The sequence below is a fragment of the Armigeres subalbatus genome, chromosome 2 (assembly GCF_024139115.2).
Source record: "Armigeres subalbatus isolate Guangzhou_Male chromosome 2, GZ_Asu_2, whole genome shotgun sequence".
Lineage (NCBI taxonomy): Eukaryota > Metazoa > Arthropoda > Insecta > Diptera > Culicidae > Armigeres > Armigeres subalbatus.
The window spans coordinates 44,267,440-44,289,020 of NC_085140.1; the positions used below are offsets into that span (position 1 = coordinate 44,267,440).

A 21,581-nucleotide genomic window follows, 5' to 3' on the forward strand; every position below is an offset into this window, starting at 1 on the left:
GCTTAGGACCATCTTTGGCGGTGTGCAAGAAGACGGTGTGTGGCGGCGAAGAATGAAACCATGAGCTCGCCCAACTCTACGGCGAACCCAGTAACCAGAAGGCGTAGCTAAAGCCGGAAGGGTACGATGATGGGCAGGACATATTGCAAGAATGCCGGACCAGCAACTTCCTGCAAAGATGGTGTTCGCTTCCAGATCCGGCAGATACGAGACGGCGTGGAGCGCAGCGAGCCGAGATGGACAGACCAGGTGCAGAAACGACTTCCAGCGGAAGGCGTGGGGAACGTATCCGAGGATGGAGAGATGCGGCCTCCGAACCGTGCATTGTAAAGCGTCAAATTGTTGATTCAGTGTTATCTGTTTAGATGTTAACTTAAATAAATGCGAAAAAAATATGAAATGAAAAAATCATTGAAGATTGCCGGACAAGTCCCCGCACTTGGAATCGAAAAAGTGGTTTGACCGTATGTATTGGAAATTTGGTCGAAAATATTGTTGAGCCGGAATGATCGTCTGACTTCAAGGGTCATTTTGCCAAAAATCCCATTTAGCCGAAAGGGTTGGTTATATATGTATAGCCGAAAATGTCAGTTGTACCGAATAGGTCATTTATTGAAAAAGGCCGTTGGCCGTAAAATAGATGACACACTTCTCATTTCAACTTTTCACAGTGAGATTGAAGAAGTAAAAAATGTCTCGCTTATCACATCTCACTTCGCATTTCTCACTGTTGTATGACATATTGCGCCAAATGGACCTTTTCTGCAAACCGATCATTTTGGCCCTACAGAATTTTCGGGTGAATAACCTATTCGATCAAACAACTTTTTCGGCCAAACGATCCTTACTACTAAAAGACAATTTAGGCAAAACGACCTATTCGTAAAAAGTACCTAATTATAAAGTACCGTAAAATGCCGTAAAATTTTCATTCGGCCAAATGGCCTTCGGACAAATGACTTCCGGCAAAACGGCTTTTCGGTATTTTTTTGTGTTTCAGAAAACTTACTACTCACGTATCGCTTATTTCTATTAATTACATAACCAGACCATTGTTTTATATTCTTTTTTGCCAAGCTTATCCTATTATTATAGTCCTGGTATACGGATAGATTCAAATCTCACAGCCCCTACCAAGCAATGAAGGGGGCGTTAGTACATAAAGCTGTGACAAAAATGTTCTATGCTAAAAACAAATGTAATCAATAAAACGGGACATAGTTAACTCCTTGATAAAGGTACAATATATGTAATCGAAACGTCAGATAAAAACGTAAAATCCGTTTTTGAGCATAAGAAGACTGAAAGCCATAACCTCGAATAACACCATCGTAATCGATATCTCCTTGAAATTACTTCATTACAAGTAGCACATTTGGGCCTTACTTAGCCGTGCGGTAAGACGCGCGGCTACAAAGTAAGACCATGCTGAGGAGTGGCCTGGTTGATCGATTCCAAGCGAATTTTCGGTCAGGGAAATTTTTCGAGTTGGAAACGTTTGGTTTGACTTCCTTGGGGCATAAAAGTATCCATCGTGTTAGCCTCTATGATATAGGAATGCAAAAATGGTAATTCAGGGCCTAGAAACCTTTGCAAGTTCAACATAACTGTGGAAGTTTTTGTTTTTTCTTTTCTTTTGTCAAAGTTTTTTCGTACTGTATCTGCCTCTCTGTTCCATAAATATCCGTTACTCTGGCCATCCGGAAGATGCTCCCAGTCAAACCAATCGTCGAGCAAGACGACACGCCACATCGTCCTTTACGCCAAATGCCCGGATGGGCAGTCGAAATTCCCTGATCCTGAATCCTAAGTCCCGATCATCATTAACCGTTGTAAACCTAACCTCGAGTTACCACGAGTACTTTGGCTTCTATACCTCTCTCACTAATCTATGTACATAAAAATGAATTTCTGTCTGTCTGAACCTTTATAGACTCTGGAAACTTCACTGAACCGATCGGCGTGAAAATTTATAATGCATAGGAGGTTTTGGGGTCGAGAAGCTGTTCATAATATGGTCTTCAAGACCCTCCCTCCTTTGGAAAGGGGGCTCCCCATACAAAACGAAAACCGAATCTATGTACATAAAAATGAATTTCTATCTAAATCTGAAGACGCTTTATGAGACTCCGAAACTACTGGAGACCGATCGGCGTGAAAATTTATAATGCAGAGGTTTTTAGGGAATCGAGGGAAGGTTCTTAATATAGTTCGAGACCCTCCCACTCCACTTTGGAAGAGGGGGCTCCCATACTAAACGAAACCAAGAAATTTCTGCATAACTCGAGAACTAATCAATTTTAGGGCGAAACGAAAGTTCTTGTCAGGGTCTGCTAGTTTAATAATAAATAGATTGTACATATCAAAAAGAACCGTGCCTCCGTTAAGTGTTATACACGCCTGAGCCTATCAAATAAACGAACCCTCCCAATATTTTTTAAAGAAATATAGCAGTAATGTTTTCCTGAAGGATGGAGGCGACTATCTTATATTTGGTTGGACTATGAAAATACGTACGACCTAAAAATCAGTGAATGAGTTTGGTCCCTCAGTGGTATTATGGAAGAAAGCTAAAACCAACAGTGGTATTATGGAAGAAAGCTGTCTGTAATAAAGTCAGCTTCGTTCGTCTGATCCCCGTAAACAAACTACAATACACGATTTCCGGCACTTAATTATGAAATACATTTTATTAAAGGTCCCCAAACGCGTAAATTTCAAACTACAGATGACTTAAACTTTTTTCTTCTAGTACAAATGCAAAATATAGACATCAGCAACCATCAGCCGAATCTATCCCTTGCGGGAACAAACAAAAACGTGACAGCAAATTCAAAAGAAACCATCCGCGAGCGTTGCTTTCTGCGATCTAACCATTCAACGACTACTTTCTCCTGTTACAAAATAGAGTATGAATAATCATCTTTTTGACAACAAATAAAATTGGCCGGAAGAATCATCGTCGATTGGCATCAATTTGCAGTTCTAATGAACCATAAATCACGTCATGGCAGCTGAGCTTCACTCGCCAAAGCTTCCCTCCATCTCCAATGGTCCCCCAATGTGAAGAAAAGCGTTTCATCAACAAACACAAAATCGACGACGTCAATAAAAGTTTAATCTACTTTCCATCACATTTTCCATGTTTTATGCTTTTTTTTGCGAAGACTTCCTCTTCTGACGGGTAGCATTTATCCGTGCATCGTAAATTTTTATCACTTAACAAGCTCCACAATTTGTCACTTTCTCCCTTTTATTTCGCCATCGATCCCTGTGCTGTCAATTGATTGCCACCGTCACACAAATGATGGGGTGTCATAATATTTGCTGAATAAGTGATGAAGTGCGGCCGTGTCCACTCGGAACGATAAATGCAACTCGTTCGAAGTTGACTCGTTTGGGAAACTGTCACACATTCCAATCCACCAAACTATCCAAACGAATCGGAGAAATTTAATCGAAAGAATTCGAAGAATGGCTCACCCTCGTCCGCTTAATCGTGATTGCATGCCGAATTGCCAGCCAGTTGGGCATTTTATCGGTTCATGGGGTAACGAGCCCGGAAAATTATGCATGACGTGTTGTGCTTCGGGGTTGGCCAAGAAACTGTGATTGCACTTACCCATTTTAAGCGAGTAGGTATTGAAGAGTTTACTTCTGGGTGGATTGTTGGGAGGGGAAGCGGGAGGTAAGCATTCTCAACTGTTACACGATTCCAACAAAAGAAAATCGAATTCAATTTTCCCTGTAAAACGGAATCAATTTTGGATTGAAAATGAAAACGTCTTTCACCTTCGGGATTGTTAAAGTTCATGCAAGTAATTTCGGGAAAAGCACACGTGTGGTGTGGCATTCGAAATATTTTAATTTTTCGTGTGTAAGTAGAGGAAAATGGGAAAAAAGCTAGTTGAGATAAAACCACTTCATCAGTGTCTGTTTGCATGGAAGGTGCCTTAATGTAATTATATCTGGATCTGGTACAAACAGACGCAACTGCCTGGTGGAAAGCAAGGCAGAAATAGTTCCGCCACAATTTTCTCGCTATTCGCTGCTGGGGCTACAAGTGCGCTGGCATCCACAGTCGCCGCCGTCGTTGCCAACCGACGACATCCGTTGTCGGTCGTAATTATGTATTTGTTTAAATTAAAGTTGAAAGGTGAAAAAAGCTGTTCTGTAGAGCGTCGAGGCCGGGCGCTATTTCCACAGACACCTTTCCAGTGAAGCTATGTTGCTGAATTTGGCTAGCAAGCAGCTGGAACCAGGCGACTACTAGAAGCTCGGAACAAACTGAGTGTTCTATGTACGAAGCGGTTCAGGGGCGTTCGTCGGTGGAGGCGTTAAAACAACGGCTAAAATGAGATTATTGCCGCCACAGTGTGCGCTTTCCGATCCAGGAGGTACAATGGTGATATACTAGAGGAAGGTTGTCAAATTTTGTCTGCCTCTGTGGCAGACTGAAAGTAAAAGATTTTTTTTTTGTGATTTGAGAAAGCTTCTGGTGAAAGTACATTGGATGTAGCGCCCATGCTAAAATATAAGTGGACGCCTGGTGCCTTGTTGCCGAAGAAATATCAAATATCAGACAGATGGCCTTCATGAGTGGTCATTTGTCCGAAAAGCAAAATTTATCAATAATTCTTCTGAAAAATGTCGACAACGGCACTAGCATTTAGTTAACAGGCGTTTTACATCCAGAAGTTATCATTCTTTTATTTTCAACCAATCAAAAATGGAATTAATAAAATAATGAATATTCTTTGTATTCCAAGTAGACATTATATTGTCTTACCGCGCTCTTACGTGATTAGCCTCAAGATTGATAAAGAAATGTTTATATTGATTTTGCTGACGATATGAAAATAGGATACAAGAATCTTCTTTAGTGCCACTTACTTGCATTCAACGGCATACTGGTGGTCATGTTGAGTCCGTGCAACCGCGGATGTCCGGCATGCATCCCGAGGTAGTGCCTCGTCAGCATGTGATGATGATGGTGATGGGCTGCCGCGGGGTGTGGGTGGGGTAAGTGGCTCAGAGGATGCTGCTGCTGTTGCTGTTGTTGCTGCTGCTGCGCATGATGCAGCATCGGAGGTAAAGGTGGTGGGATCGGAGGACCCTGAGGGTGATGACTTAGGGCCTGTTGCTGCTGTTGTTGGTGGGAATGAGGGTTCATAGTAGCTTGTCTTTGCTGGGACTGCTGCTGCTGCTGCTGTTGCATTCCCAGCGTCGAGCCGGCATGAGCCGGCTGAGGTGGATAGAGCATTCCGTGGTTTGCCAACGGGTGGTACATACCGCCACGGGCTTGGTGATGTGGCGGCAGATGACGATAATCGGCCATTATTAGTCAGGATTTTTATCGTCCTTCGCGAGGGAACTTTCCTGCACTGGGTTCAGTTATGAAGCACTCACTCGCGTCCACACGCGCGAACCGACGAAAAACACGAGGATTTGTTGGCTATGGAGCCTTTTCAGCCCGAGGCCAGTCTGCGGCTAGCCAAAACCAAACGCGTTGATGGCCACCCAACCTCGGTAATAATAACGGCGGTAATGAAATTAATGAACCACTTGATTAATATTGGCTTTCTGTCACGCATATTAAAATCCGCGCACATCAATACACCGACCAACGGGGATAAATCAAAAGCACTGCGATTCTGATTCTTCGTTGTCGCCCCATAACTGTGGCCTATTAACCGTCCCATTGTGAGCACCACCGGCACCGGTGGAAGTATTTTCGAACAAATAAATTGCACTCATATTGTCTAAGGATAATGTCATTATCGGGGCATATTTTAACATGATGCTGAAAGGATAATAAAGCATTGCAATTTAGACTGGCACAAAGATGATGCCTGAACTTAGTTTTTATCGAGTTAAAAGAAAAGTATTTTTTTTCACTTGCGATTTCACTATGCAGCTTCAAATTATTGAGTTTTGACTTTTCTTATACTTGCTATGTTTAGTCCCTCCAAGCAACAACGGATTTCTGTCCCACAACCTAGACAATTCTATTGCACAATACATGTATGATTACGAAACTATAATCACATTAAAATAGCAACATTCCACATCCTTGACCACCCAAACGGAACAATCGGATCCGAACACACGCTCGCGCACGTACCGTCAGCAATGTTGTGTCCCACAATGGATTGCTTTTAAGTGTGCTGCACAACACAACCCCGTACGAAATCGTGACAACCGGTTAATTATTAACTCCAGGATGAAAACAGAGCTGCTGTTCGCATGCTATCGGTTCTCTTCCAACAGTGTGCCTATTCCGAGCAATTTATTTTTCATTTTTATCACTCAATTTTCATCTAATGTTAGCCACTACGGCACAGTGGTTCAGATTTGGATTTCCCTTGTACAATTAGTATATACCAACGAATTGAAAATATTCAAATGTTAAAAATATAGATATTTTATAGTTGATCCGACGAATGTGTCTTCAACTGTATAATAAATTGTAAAAATCCATTAATCAGGATCACTGCGCCCCCCGTGAGGACAGTGGACGCCACCATGGAAGGAGGGCGCAAGACAGGTGAATACATAAATAAAATCGTTGTTAGTTTTAGATTTCCATCAGGCCCAGGTAGTTGGTGCGAGTTTCCGACGAGCTCTCCCAGAATGTTTAGTTGAAGGAAATTTAATTACAGATTATGCGTGCATGTATCGTTGCATAAACTACTTGTTTTCGGGATGTACATGACATGAGTCCAATGTGAAAGTGCTGTGCTGTGACGTCCATTCGTCCACTCAATCCTCACTGTTGGCGGGTTTCACGTGAGAACGATGTTTACTCACCTTTGGACAATAAGTGGCGGTGTTCGACTGGGCGGTTGATTTTTCTACAGTCAACACATATTATGGCTTGCAAGCATGTGGTTTGATTTTTGCAAGTAAAGTATGTACACGATAACGCTCAATAAGTCCAGTTTTTCTTCAGGTTCAGATGATGTATGAAGGTAGGTATGGTAAGGGGCTTAATATGCCCTGTTTGGTCAGGTTTCTATGGCCGAAACGTTGACTGAAGTTAAATAAAAAATATGCGCTGATCTCCATAGGTAAATAAAAAACGCCAAGTAAGGTAGGACTTGCTATCTTGCTCAATGATCTTATCAGCGAGCCCATTTTTTTTTAAGAAAAACATAAAACATCCTGGACTAAGGTCCATACAATAGAGCAGATTCGATCGCCTCCTTAATTTCGAAAACATTGCATATTATGCAGTGGCATCAGGAGATAAATTATTTGGACAATAGTGATTTAGAGTTTGCTTTTGCGTAAGTGTGTGTCAAACCAAATAATTTATGCGAGCATGTTTAACGAGGTTGAAGATACCCCATCGCTAGCTGATTATAGAATTGTAGTTCATTTCAGTTCGATCGCTTGGAGGTGTGCGTCTTGAACCCGCTGAAAACGCAAGTGGAAGCCCCTTCACCTCCGGGGATTTACAATCAGGTTGGCCGGGTAGAAGAAGAAAGCAAAAGAATAACAATTTTTACCATTAATATATGAACGACTGAATAAAAAAAATCTGATATTACTTTGTATGATATAGGGCTGCTAAAATATCAAAAAGGGTTCGTGATTGCTCGTGTTTTATATTGGACGCAGACCGATGGCGTGATCAAAGGTGCGTTTGGTTCTGCTTGGTGCTGGTGAGGAAATTTATCAGAAAGTAAAGTCTCCAATTTGAGTTTGATCGTGTTGTATTGAGTTTGCAATGCCACGTGGTGTGCATGGAGTGTTTTTTTCTCGTCTAGAACAACGAAGTTAATTGATTACTGTTTGGAGGATCGTGCGTTAGTGTTACGCGTTGTTTCGATCGTTCTAAGAGTGATACTCCATAGTCTGCATATGCCATTTATGCTCGTGTTCATGCTCGGTTCTTGGCCACTTCACACGATCTGATATTCTCGTGCTTTGTGCGATCAAAACGTGCATCAATTGGTGTGCGTTTGATCGAGTTCGTGCCCGGTATGAAGGTTTTTAGTTCGTTTTCCTTTGTGCGGCCGAATAACAGCTCGTTAAAATTATTGTGAACAAAAAAAAAACTGGCTCGGTCGCATTACTTATCAGAGTGAATCCAGATTCAACGATGACTTTTGACTAACTGGTAATTCTTCCTTTAGTTTTGTGGAGACGCAGGGGTAAAAACGGTCTTCAAAAAACAAAATCTACCTACTAATATTATTTCCCTCTTTCTAACTGATTACGAGAACGTGGCCGGCGCCGTTATTGATCATTTGATATTTAAGTCACTGAATCTTGCACACTGAGAATGCTTGAACAATCCCAGTCAATCATTCAGTTGATTCTTTGTGCAATTTCACTAATTCTGGTCAATCTGGTCAATCAAGGAGGAGCAACCATAGATATGTTGATGCTATAGCTGCTAAAACAGCAAAACATAAAATCTAGACTAACATTTGAAAAGGGCGTAACAGCCAAAATTTATTCCTTCTGATTCTTCGTCTACATATAAAGCTATATATGGGGACAAATAATCAGAAGAAATAAATTTTGGCTGTTACGCCCTTTTCAAATGTTGGTCTAGAAATAACAGACATTGTTCGAGCAAATAGCTCATAAATAACTCTTTTTGCTATTATAATAACAAGCCAACAGTAAAATATTTGAAACAGTTATTATTGATATAATGGCGATCTAAATCAGGGCTGACCAACGCACGGCCCTTGGCTCCATTTCTGGGGCCCGCGGAATGAAAGAAAAAAAAATCATTACATCCCGAAAGAATCAGATTGGTAGTCATATCACCGACTAACCGACGGGCCTGTCTAATTCCAAAATTAGCTAGAAAGCTCAACGCCGTTTTACTTGCAGTGTAGTAACTCGTTCTGTCATTGCTGACATAAGTGATCTTTTGACAAAAGAAGTCAAGAAAGAGAGAAGGAAAAATGCGCGAGAATCGACCAGGTATTCGGTATCAACATCATATGCACACTTTGCGTAATCTACACAGGATTGTTAATTGAAATAAACCCTAATTTAAAATCTCTTCACAATGCTATAATCGACAATAAAATCTTATACCATCACTACAAAAAGCGTTTTCAGCTTAAAAAATAATTCTAACTTGAAAATATTGGTATTTATGCTAAACATTCTCAGGTGGAATGTAAACCCGAAAATGATTATTATTCGATATCTGATAAAATTAATTTAAGAGTGCATGCTAGAGTTTGCCGACAAGCAAGTGAGAGCTGTTTTGTAAATCATAGCACAGATGGAATTAGTGTAATAAATTGCCACGAATTTTGAAGAAGGAAATCTCAACTCATTTTTATTATATAGAAGAAGAAGAAGATAAACTAGCGATAAATGCCCAGCAAATGTCATATAAGTACTTAACTATTTGCAGCATCGCACTCTAGATCAATGTCGGTGTTATTGTTTCATTTTCACTGACCCAAAGTTGTATTAAACCGATTCTTTACCTTTCCCCGTCAAATTCACCAACTTTTTGTTTATACAAACCTTACGGATCCCAAGACGAATCGATAAAGGCGGAAATTTTGCAAATAGGTCAACTCGTTCGTGAGTTATATCGTCAAGAAGAGAACCCATTACCCTACAGTACGCTAGACTGGTGCTTTAAGCAACGTAGCTTAGTTGGTTTAAGCACCAGTCTAGCGTGCTGTAGGGTCATCGTTAAGGCACCAGTCTAGTTCCCATCGAAGGGAAAGTGGTTACCTCCAATACATTTTCCAAATCAATATCTTCCACATAACGTACATATTCACATATGAGCTTTTCTTGTTAGCAATTCCAACAAACTTGTTCTTTACTACGAAATATTACCCGAAGAATTAAATTTTTTTTTTATATCTATATGAAGCACAGGAAATAAGAGGCTAAAAGGCGCAGGAAACACAAGGCTTGCTTTTCGTTGCACCGTTTGCTTGAATATTCATTTATTGAGTATCCGAGATCTTCTTTAATTATATACGCCAACATTATTCTGAACAAAAAAAATCTGCTATCACGTCAGTTTTGATTAATTTTATTCGAAATTTTCAATGGAATTCGAAATCATCTGAAATTCCTATGATATTTTTTTCAGGATTCTTTTAGGAATTCTTTTCTTCAATAAAACAATATGAAATACCTGAATTCTATCCGATATTTTGTTGAATGTACGTTCCAAAAATTTTAATACTTCATTGAAGGTATTTACAACAGCATGTTTGAAGGAATTTTTGACGATATTTTCAACGGGATAGTCAAAGATTTGCTAAAAGGATTTCCCAAGAAATTCCAAATGGTATTTCCAAAGTATTTCCCAAAGGAATTCCTAAAAAATCGAAAATTATCTCCGAAGGATTTTCCACTAGTATTACCGACAAACATTCTAAAGGAATTCCTTCACAGATGTTTAAAGAAATTCTGAAAATTCTGAAGAAAATTCCAGAGAGAGAATTTCTGGAGGACTTTTTAGAAAATCCTGATTTTTCATTAAAGTCTTTTTTCAATTTAGAAATTAAGTTCAACGCTAATAGGAATTTCTGAAAGAATTTCTGGAGATTTTTTTAAGGTATTTGTGAAAGAATTTCCATAGAGATATCCGGTAGAATTCCTGAAGGAACTTTTAAATGAACTCCTAAAAAAATCCATGCAAAATTCTAAAGCAACTTCCGAAAAAAATCCTACACGAATTTTCAAAACCTTAATCATTTTCCGAAGGAAATTGTAAAGGAATTCCAGAACGAATTTCCAAAGGAATTTCGAAGAAATATCGGAAACAATTACCAAAATATTGTCTGTAGATATTTCTAAAGGTGTTTCGGGAGTGCGAGTTGGCTCTTGTTTCGGACGGCAGAAAGATCGCGCGATTTGCCGAAATTTTGTGTTTTGCCGAAATATTTTGTTCTGCATTTCGCGGCCGTCAGTGCCTGTTTTGTCGTGTTTCTGCTCAGTAAGCAGGAGTTATTGGTTCAGATTTTAATGTTCGGTGAATAAGTGTGCGGTTAAACGTGTTTTGTATATAATGCGAAACATTTGTAAAATCCAGGTTACTTTGTCCTCCTTTGGACGGTTCGTAAGTAAATTGATGAATATATTTTAATATTTTTTCAGCATATACTGTTATTGACAATCGCTCTATATTGTCGAATAGAGCTCCCTATTATTCACCTTACGCACTAACACGAATTTTCCTTCCCGAGACATCTATGAAGGTAGTATGGGTTCCCTGCATCTTCACTAGTAGATGTTGTACTAACATTCCTTCCCTTCCTTCCGTGATTGTAAGGACGTGGCCAGGTATACAACTGCTACTGTATAGGAAAAGGTACTAATCCCAAGTACCAATTTGCGACAATATACAGTAGATTGCTCAATTGAGCATTGTATAGCCACCCACGATTTGTACAATCACATATGCTATGCTATGTTTCTAAAAGTGTTTCGGAAAGTATTTTCGGAGAATGTCTAAAAGGAAATCGTGAATATATTTCAAAATAAATGATTCAGAAAGAATTCCAGGAGGAAGTTTTGAATTCCGATGGAACTCCTGAGGTAGATTTTGAAATAATTCTTAAAACTAATTCTTTCAATTTTTGAAGAAACATTGAGGAGGAATTCAAAAAATGATTTTTAGATTTATTTCCGAAGTTGTTTCCGGAGGATTTTTCAAAGATATTTCTGGGGAATTTCTGAAGGAAATCTTGAGAAATCTAAGAATGTCGGAAGTTCCTTCAGGAGCTCAATTTAAAAATCCGTCAGGAATTTGTAATTATCGGATAAGTATGCCCAGCGCTATGCTGAAACTCACTGAACCAATGGCCTCAGGGTCAGCACGCTCACCTCAAGCAACTCGCGGACAGGATACTCTCGCAATCAAATGCAGGGAAAACCAAAGAGCTTTATTTTGCGACACTTTATTTACTTCTGTCTTCACTCTCCTAAAGCTAGTTAACCTGTCTTTAGAGCCCCTCTTCCTGGCAACCCTGCACCACTCCATTTCTTTCCTTCCTCTTCTTCGTTCTTTCCTTCTGTGGTCGACGACCCGGTAGCAAGCAACTCTGCTCGCTGCGGGCTTACCGGTGGTATGGCCGGGGTGGCTTGGGGATCTTCTTCGCTCCTTACATCGTTGCAATAAGACCAATAAGAAGGCAGATCGACTATCGGCGGAAAAAATGCCGGATTAGGCCGACTACGGAACCAGGGAATGACGGCGGTTCTTGCTGGGGTTTTCAACCCTAAAACAGTGGGATTGTCCTCAACGCCTTCTCTTGTTCCACACACACGCTTAAAATCAATAACACAGAGATGTGTTTGCATCACACAAAACGGACCTAATGCGGAACATCCCCTAGATGAGCGATAGTTACACAGCCACACAAATCGCTCGTGTGGTTTTATTGAAGCTTGGATTTCAATATTTTCAACAGTATTTGGTTCCTCATGAAACAAGGAATCTGTACAAACGTTTACATGTTGAAAAGGACCGTTATCACGACCGTACGAGGCATTTTTGTGCCTGTGTAACTGTCGCTCATCTAGAGGATGTTCCGCATTAGGTCCGTTTTGTGTGATGCAAACACATCTCTGTGTTATTGATTTTAAGCGTGTACTTTCTTTTCTACTCTTCAATTTCCAACTTTGGTAGCTTTGTACCTTTGTAAAATCCGTTCCCTTCGAAATACTTTCCCATCCCAGGGTCATGACCTCCTTTTCCACGTCAGTCACCTTGTTTCATAATATCGACCCAATTACGCCACCTACTACTTAACGAAGGTGTTTGTGCGTCTGAGCGAAATTCGAAGGACTTCCTGGAAGAATTTTCGAAGGAATTCCTGGAGGAATTTTCGAAGGAATTACTGGATTCGTTTCTGGAAGATGTTTTGAAGAAATCCCTCCAGGAATCGCCGAAGAAATTCCTAGAGTAATCTTCAAAGGATTTTCTGGAGGAATTTTAGAATAAATTACTGATAAATTTTCCAAAAGAACAACTACCTGGGGCTATTCTTGAAGGAAATCCAGAAGATATTCCAGATGGAACAATTTCAGAAGGAATTCTGGAAGGAGTTACCGGAGGAGTTTCTGAAGGAGTTCCTGTAGAAATCTAGAAAATTTCTTCGCAAATCCTATTTGAAAATACTTTTCTCAATTTCATTGGAAATTCTTTAAAAAAATCCTCCAGAAATTACTTTACGAATTCGTTTCGAACATTTCTTCAGTTTTTTTATTCCTTCATGAATTCAATCAGATTTTTCATTCAAACATTGATTCGGAAATTCTTTTTGGAACTCTTTTAGAATTTCCTACAGGAATTCTTCCACAAAATGTGCCAGAAATTATTTTGGGAGCTCCTCCAGGAATTTCCTCTAGGAATAATTTAAAAATAATCTGGTACACATTTCCCTGAATCTACAATACCAATACTTTACTCGATATTGGCTGACTTAGACCTGAAAACAACCCGTCATCAATTCTGACTTTAACTAAAATCAACTAGACATTTATCCATAGAATATGCCTAAAACCTCAATATCACCCAATACCTCGGGAGAATTCTGAGGATAGTGCAAAACGGGGAAAACAGTAATTAACGCCTCTAGCTGATACAATTAGAATCCATTCAATAATGCCATCCCTACATGAATGATCATAACGGTTTAGTAAATTATTTTGTAATAATTACCCAAATAACAATTATTTTTCAAAGTGTACGGGGAAAAATGTACGCTATATCGAGTGACGTTATATCGAGTGTGCGTTATATCGAAGATTACCTGTATAGAAGATAGATAGATAAAAACTGTATGTTATTACTAATAAAATGAATTAAATCTGGGCAATCACGAAGTTTAATAATGCAGAAAGGGCCAGTTTTGCTGTTAATGAGATTTTGGCAATACGTATCAAACCTTTCCAGGATTGAGAGCTAGTTAGCGAATTCATATCGGCTGTTGGTGAAGTTTGTGAAGAGATAGATATCTCACAGAAGACTTGAAAAATACGTTACGTGACCTGAAAACACCTACTTCTGATTCTACCTAATATCTATAGATGTTAATTGACGGTTTGAACAATGCTTATCAAAATGAAGTGACAAACAGTTTCTCAAAAAAAAACCCTATGAAAACATCGGTGGGTCGATTTAGTGTAGGGACTGTAGATTAAAAAAAATACGTTTGTTCCACGATTGATCCTATTGAGAGAATTGACAAAAAAAAAAGTTATCATATTTCCGCGACGAGAAGATAACGTCTCAGAGCATTTATGGCATGGCTGTTTGAAAAAAAAAAACATCGTGGAATCCCAAACAACCTTTTTGAATTTCTCGTACAACAACGTTGTACCGGAAGGCTATCATTTCACTCCGAAAATGAAGTTTTCATAGAAGCCTCGGAGACCCATAGTGTTGTATAAGAATGGGTCATCGTTCGCACCGGCAGTTTAGAAGTCGTAGAGCAGAATCGTTCAAAAAGGTCTCTTATATTTTAGTCTTCTTGCTCTCAGATACATTCAATCTATTCTACAAGCACTCTAAGTAGTTGAAACAGTGACCCATTCTCACCCCCGATGACGGTACCATAGGTGGAGAATCAAACAATATTCAAACTTCCGATACTTCAATTTGCAATTTTTTCAAAATCGAAATGTTTCATCAAGCTTGATTGAAAGGTCTCATGATTTTAACTTATTTTAATATGGTTTCAGCATGGTAATTCATGTTAATTCAATGCGACGAAGTGTTTTAAAATCAATCTGAGCTAGCCAGTCAGAATTATTTGCAATTATTCAACTCGGTACTGCGTAATCAGGTGTCCGAAGTTTGAATCCAAGGCCAGCTGCTGTCCGGAGTTTGAATCAAAATGAACTTTAACGCATTGCAAACACTATAATCATTAATTCGTTCATTTTAAACTCATAGCATACTGGGGAAAATCCGACCCAAAAAGGTACCTATTCATTGCGGCTACCTGCTGCGTCGGAAAAATACCTTTTATTCGCCGGAATTTCTGAGAACTGGCCGTTTTGCCCCATTTTCCCTTAAAAATCATATTTTTTCTATGACAGCTACAATTTAAAATCGATTTCTATGTTTTCTGATACTCATTTTTCGCTTTACTTTTCAAAAGGACCTAAGTAACATTTTTTTCATGGATTAATTTGAATAGCGCAATCAACAGAACAACATGAAAGCTATTGATTGCAGTATTCAAATTAATTCATGAAAAAAATGTTACTTAGGTCCTTTTGAAAAGTTAAGCGAGATTTATTAGAAAATACGAGTGGTATCTATACCTTATACCATGCCTGGAAGTGGCCGTTTTGCCCCATTCACCCCATGGAAACGTATTGTTTCCATGACAGCTACAATTTAAAATAAATTGCGGCTCACTATCAATATGTTTTCAGATGCTAGTTTAGTAAAAAATATGAATGATATGAATTCCGGCCTTGGAAAATGTCTGGAAGTGGTCATTTTGCCCATTTACACACGAAAATCGTAGTTTTTTATGACAGCTACACTTTAAAATCGATCTCTTTGTTTTCTGATGCTAATTGAGTAGACAATATGTGTAGTATCTATTCCGACCTTATTCCATGACTGGAAGTGGCCATTTTGCCCCATTTACCCAAAATAAACGCATTTTTTATGACAGCTACAATTTAAAATTAATTGCGGTTGACTATTTTTAAGTTTTCTGATGCTAATTTAGTAGAAAATACGAATAGTATAAATTTCGGCCTTGGATCATGGCTGGAAGTGGCCATTCTGCCCCCGAAAATTTATTTTTGGCAGTTACAATTTAAAATCAATTATGGCTAATTATTTTTATGTTTTATGATGCTAATTTGATAGAAAACATGACTGTTATATATTCCGGCCTTGAATCATGAGTGGAAGTGGCCGTTTTGCCCCATTTTCTTCTTAAAATCGATTTCTTCTAGCTAATTCTATGTTTTCTAATGCTAAAGGTGGCCCACTCTTCGGAAAAAATTTCCACTCACCTTAATAATTTAAATGGAACTAGTTGGGCGCAATCGATTTGAAATCCTAGCTGTTCTAGAAAAAAGGATTTTAGAGGCAAATGGGGCAAACTGGCCACTTGCAGTCATGATCCAAGGCTGGAATATGTAAAAACCGTATTTTCTTTTAAATTTTTAGTCGCGAGCCAAGACTGGAATATATATCATTTATAATGATTAATTATTTTAGAGCGTCTTAGGGGAAATGCTACAAGGTTAAAAGACTATAATTCTTCCATTTACTTCCACTATTAACTTTTTTATGTATCAACAATCAGATACGCATTTCGTTTCCTACTTAGAAACTTCTTCAGTGTTTGTTATCGACGAGTCGATAACAAACACTGAAGAAGTTTCCAATTAGGAAACGAAATGCGTATCTGATTGTTGATACATAAAAAAGTTAATAGTGGAAGTAAATGGAAGAATAATAGTCTTTTAACCTTATATCATTTATAGTTCCTTATGAATTTGCATCATGAATCAGAAATAATTAGCCGCAATCTATCTTAAAGCCGCAATCGATCATAGGTTAACTTGGCTTTTAGAGGTAAATGGGTCATAACAGCCATTTCTAGTGACAGTCCAAGGCCGGATTATGCACACTTTATACCATTCGCATTTTTTACTAAATTAGCATTAGCAAGATAGACAATTATTGAAATATTGAAGATTGAAGAGATCGTGAAGGAATATCCATGAAAATCGTTAAAACTAAGGTATAAAAAAGACTTTGCTTAGCTCGCCCTTTTTTAATTGTGTACCTGTGAGGCGAGTAAGTATATTCATCGTTGCTTTTGAGACTAGGGTTCGTGACAAACCCAAGACACCATATAACTCCTAAAACGAAATAAGCGGGCGCATGGTGTGCTAACTAAAAATACGTTTTACCTGTATGAGTTTTCCGACAAAAGAACACATGTTTGAAATGTGAATGCTCGAAATGTTATGAGGATTTTTTTTAACCATTTTAAGCAATGTTCGTAAAGACCACAGGACTTAAATAAAACTCGGTGCAGCATTTATTCTGTTATGTCATATCCAAGGATGTTATCGATCATTTAGTAATCTGCGTTAGATCTTTTAGTAGTTTGTAAAAAAACTCATTCCAGAGGCCAATTTCAAAATTTATTGTATGGTGGACTGTATTGTATGGTGGTGCGAAGGTTTTTCTACAACCCTCCTTAACAGGGCGATGTTTGAATTCCACTATTAAAGGAGTTACGGTGCTAGTTGCTATATTTATACTAAATGATAACAAAATATGCAATCATTTAGTCTAAGTTACTGCTACTAGCGCTATAGCTCCGTCATAAGTGCAAAGTTGTAGATAAACCTTTGCACTGGAAGTCCACCATACAACACATTTTAAAATTTTTCCTCTAAAACTACTAAATGATCGATGGCAGATTACTAAATGATCGATAACATCCTTGGTCATATCACTTTTTCTTCTCTGCTCTTTACACTACTGCAAAGTCTGCCATATTTTTATTTTACGCGTGGAAATTTGTTTTTATCGAAAAGAACGCATATATAATACCACCTCTGACAAAAAAAGTCAGTCGTAGGCATCCACATTAGTGTGCACCCATTCTATATTTCCATATGTTTTCGATCTAGACTAAGGACGTGGGCGATTTCCTTTTATTGCGAACAAGATCTCGTATAAAATTCAACTAATTATGACAAAACCCGGGCTCAACTTAAACCGTTCTCTTATCCCATGTTAAGAATATATTCTACTTTTGAACCCTGTACAACCGAATCGAAAATATTATTGCTCCATCAGACCCAGATCTGATCCGATTCATATTTTGCTCAAAATGACAAATTATTATACTTTGTAAGTAGAAAGCCGGCTCAGACTAAAAATCTACTTCTTTCCAGATCAGGTTCAAGTCGAGTATGTGGTTAAAAATACCCAGAATTCAACCACTAGAAAAAAAAACTAGGAATTGTTGCGTTTTCCTAACGCTAACAGGAACACAATTGTTTTTCCTAAACATAAGTTTCATAATAAACGCTAAGCTTAACCTACTCTTGGGCCGAAAACTACTGATGCAAAGTGAATTTTGCAAAACAAACAAAGTGGTTTTCTGTTAGCTTGCATTCTATGCACAAGTTTCACATTAACTCTAGTTACTGAGTATAGAAAAGCAGAAACACCAGAAAAAAAAACTCCCTGTCAGGCCAACAAATGAACGATAGCAATGCTATATCAAACAAACTACCTTATTCTGTAGTCCAATATATGATGCATCATGGTGAAACAAAATATTACGGAAAGAATGCCTTTCTAGACGAGTGCCAAAAGGCAATAGTCTACCGTAAATATGTGCCGTTTCTCTGTTACAAGCTCTTGCATCATTGAAAAAGGAAAACAACATTATTGTTGCTCACACATTCTTAATGTATGCTTTTCCTTTCGAGCTTGTAGTCACTCAAACTAATCTCAAGCGCACATAATTGGAAACCTCGCACCAAAACCCCGAGCCATTTTTAAAGCCCACCGAATTGATTTCATTTTATTTACGCACCACTTTTGTCATCATCTGCTGCTCCCAAGTTCCGACTGAATAAAACAAGCCTCAGTTCTTGGAAAAATGATAAAGCGACTGCCCTGCAAAACGTGAACCGGTCCATCGTTTGTTACACACATCGCCTCAGCCCACTGCCCGCGAAGGTTTTCCTCCTTACTTTGATTTGTGTCTTGTCCCCTCCCCATTGGGCACTAACTGCGCACTCTTTCTTCCTGCTGGTGTTCTTCTTTTTCGCTGGAGAGCGGCATTTTATCACTTTTCGCTGTCACCACCACCACCACCGTTGCGTTGTTTGATTTCGCTGAATGAATCGGCGGAGGGTTGTTGTTTTGTTGTGGTTTATTGGTCAACGATACACGGCCGCCTGCCCCGGAGGACCCAGCTGAGTGTGTGCAAATCACGCGTTGTCCAAAATTGAACGATTTTTTTTTTCTTTTCGGTTTTCACTCTCTGCCGCGATGTGACTCACTCACTGAGGCCGACTTCCATCGCACCATATATTCGCACACGTTTTATTTGCGTTTCAAGGGGTTTTATTTTACAACTTTATTTATCGTATTTACACTGATCCAAATGGACAGTTTACTTTATTTGATTCCATTTTTTCGCACAAATTGACATTTTTAGGGCCGCACTTTCACTTGTCTTCTTCGGTTTCGATTTGTTGGGTCTGTTTATGGGCCCACTTGAGCGACGTGAGAACATATACTCCAGCTGGGAAACTCAATTCGATTTCTGTTTTCTTCTTGTGGGATTTTTTATTTGCCTTCCAGAGACTTAAAATCCAATGTTTATCGTGCTTTGATTTTCTTCCGACCGAATGGGTCAAGCCAGACACATACATTCAAATTTTCTTCGTTGATATGATGGCACTTGTTTTGCTGGAACTGCTTTTGGAAGATTTAAAAGATACGAATTCGGGTATTCGAGGGTTATAAAAAAACTGAATCGAAAATTGGAGACAGCCAACCCGATTCAACCACTTTTTGGCTACCTCCATACAATTGATTCACAGGAAAGGGGAGTCGTACTTGTGCTTCGCCCGAACGTCAATTTACCCTGGGCGAACAGTTATTAATTTATTGCTGATTACGATAAAAATAAACCGGGACGGGGGTTCCAATTTTCGAGAGTTGGATTATATTCTAGTCGCGATGGCGGCCGACCCGGCGGCAAACGGAGAACGCAGAAGTTGTCACCGGGGATAAAGACACCAGAACTACTGATGGTCTCCGTTCGATGGCAGTCCATGCATATACATACAATACATACGGAAACGGGCTCAAAAGTTGTGCTACTTAAGCCTTTATCGCTACGCTCTGACTAGCTACTAGTAGGCGCTTTATCTAAATTATCTAACGAAACTGGGCAAATCCGAGAGCGGCTATCCATGTTTCATACACACCACATCGTCGAACGTTTGCCGAAAAATAGGTGTTTATGCTTAAACATTGTATTTCATTGAATTATTTTAAAACTCTGCTAAATCAAGAAATTTTAAGAAAAACAAACTTTCTTTTCAGTTAATTACTTTGCCTCCGATTTGTATGTTATATACTGTTTGGTTCTTTGACATGTGGTACGTTTTTATCGTGTACACTCTCTTCAAATATGTACGAGACACTAATTACGTGTTGGATAATTGTTAGTAAATGGACGTTTATAATGATGGACGCGTTGGGTTGTGAGTTGTATGAAAAATGGGACTCAGTGTGGATGACTTTTTAGATCCAATTATGGATCCAAATACCTATGCCAAAAGACTTCAAATTTCAAAAGAAGGTGGATGCATTTTCGCTTTTCGGCCTCTGCGTTGTGTTATCTCGGACAACAAAGTTGAACTGGAGGCCAAAAGTTCACTCTAAAATCGAGATTTCGATAAGAATATTTGAAGATTACGTTTCGAAAGCCATTCGATCCATTGCAACTGATTGAGATAATGTCTTCTCCCAGAAATGTAAGAAATGGTCTTTCGTAATGAGGTGAGCCACCCGCAAGAATGTGCTTGGAATCATCCCTTAGAAAAGAAACAAATAAGCAAAAGTCAATTGAATATTCTAATCCGATTGTTTTGTAGCTGGGCTTAGAAAACTCGCAGTTAATAACTGTTGAAGTGCTGAATTAACACCAAGCTGCGAGGCGGCAATATCCCAGTGAGGGATGTAATACCATTAAGAAGAAGAATAACATGGATATGGCTCTCTTCCATAGCGGACCATAGCGTATCTATAAAATGATCTTCCATAAAGGGGTGTGAAGCACCCGTAGTGAGGAGTAACACGGGCAAAAGTGGGGAAAGGGTCGTTTGGCCGAAACCTATTCGGCCGTAAGCCATTTGACCGAATGCCACTAGGCCGCACAAACCATTAGGACGAAACCCATTTGGCCGAAAGTCATTTGGTCCAACGGGTCATCCGGCCGAACACGACAGTTGGGCAAATGGACATTAGGCCGAATAGGACGTTTGGCCGAAAAGGACACATGTGAGAAGTGAGTAGTGAGACGTCTCATTTCTCACTCCTTATTTCTCCCTTCTCACTATGAAAAGTAGTGTGAAGTGAGAAATGTGGACGTCTCACTACTGACTTCTCACTTCTCACATTTTACAGCGAAAAGTGAGTAATGAGGAGTGAGAATTGGGACGTCAAGTGAGACGTCTCACTACTCACTTTCACAGTGAGAAGTGAGACGTCTCACTACCCACTTCGCGCTTCTTACTTTTTACAGTCAGAAGTGAGAAATGCGGAGTGAAAAATGAGACGTCTCACTTCTCACTTATCATTTCAGACTTAAATGTGGAATGTGGGTAGTGGGACGTGCCACTTCTCACTTTGCACTACTAACTTTTTATAGTGAGAAGGTAGAAATAAGGAGTGAGAAGTGAGACGTGTCACTTTTCACACCTAATTTCTCTCTTTTCAAATGTCCTGCTCGGCCAAATGTCCTGTTCTTCCAAATGTCCTGTTCGGAATAATGACATATTCGGCCAAATGACCTATTCGGCTATATGACACTTTCGGCCAA

General features: G+C 39.2%; 1 protein-coding gene across 9 annotated transcripts in view; it reads right to left on the bottom strand.

Annotated features, from left to right (window-relative positions):
• Positions 1-21,581, bottom strand: part of LOC134218497 (calmodulin-binding transcription activator 1) — a 708,930-nt gene that overhangs the window by 286,362 nt on the left and 400,987 nt on the right. Inside the window, exons 1-2 of one of the 9 annotated variants that reach the window (XM_062697590.1) lie at positions 19,616-19,749; positions 4,894-5,803 (exon numbers count right to left, since the gene is read on the bottom strand). The exons of the other annotated variants lie outside the window; for them this stretch is intronic. Coding sequence (XP_062553574.1) covers positions 4,894-5,338 — 445 coding nt within the window. The 5' untranslated portion in view covers positions 5,339-5,803; positions 19,616-19,749. Of the gene's footprint in view, positions 1-4,893; positions 5,804-19,615; positions 19,750-21,581 lie in introns of those variants that run through there. 9 annotated transcript variants of the gene reach the window in all.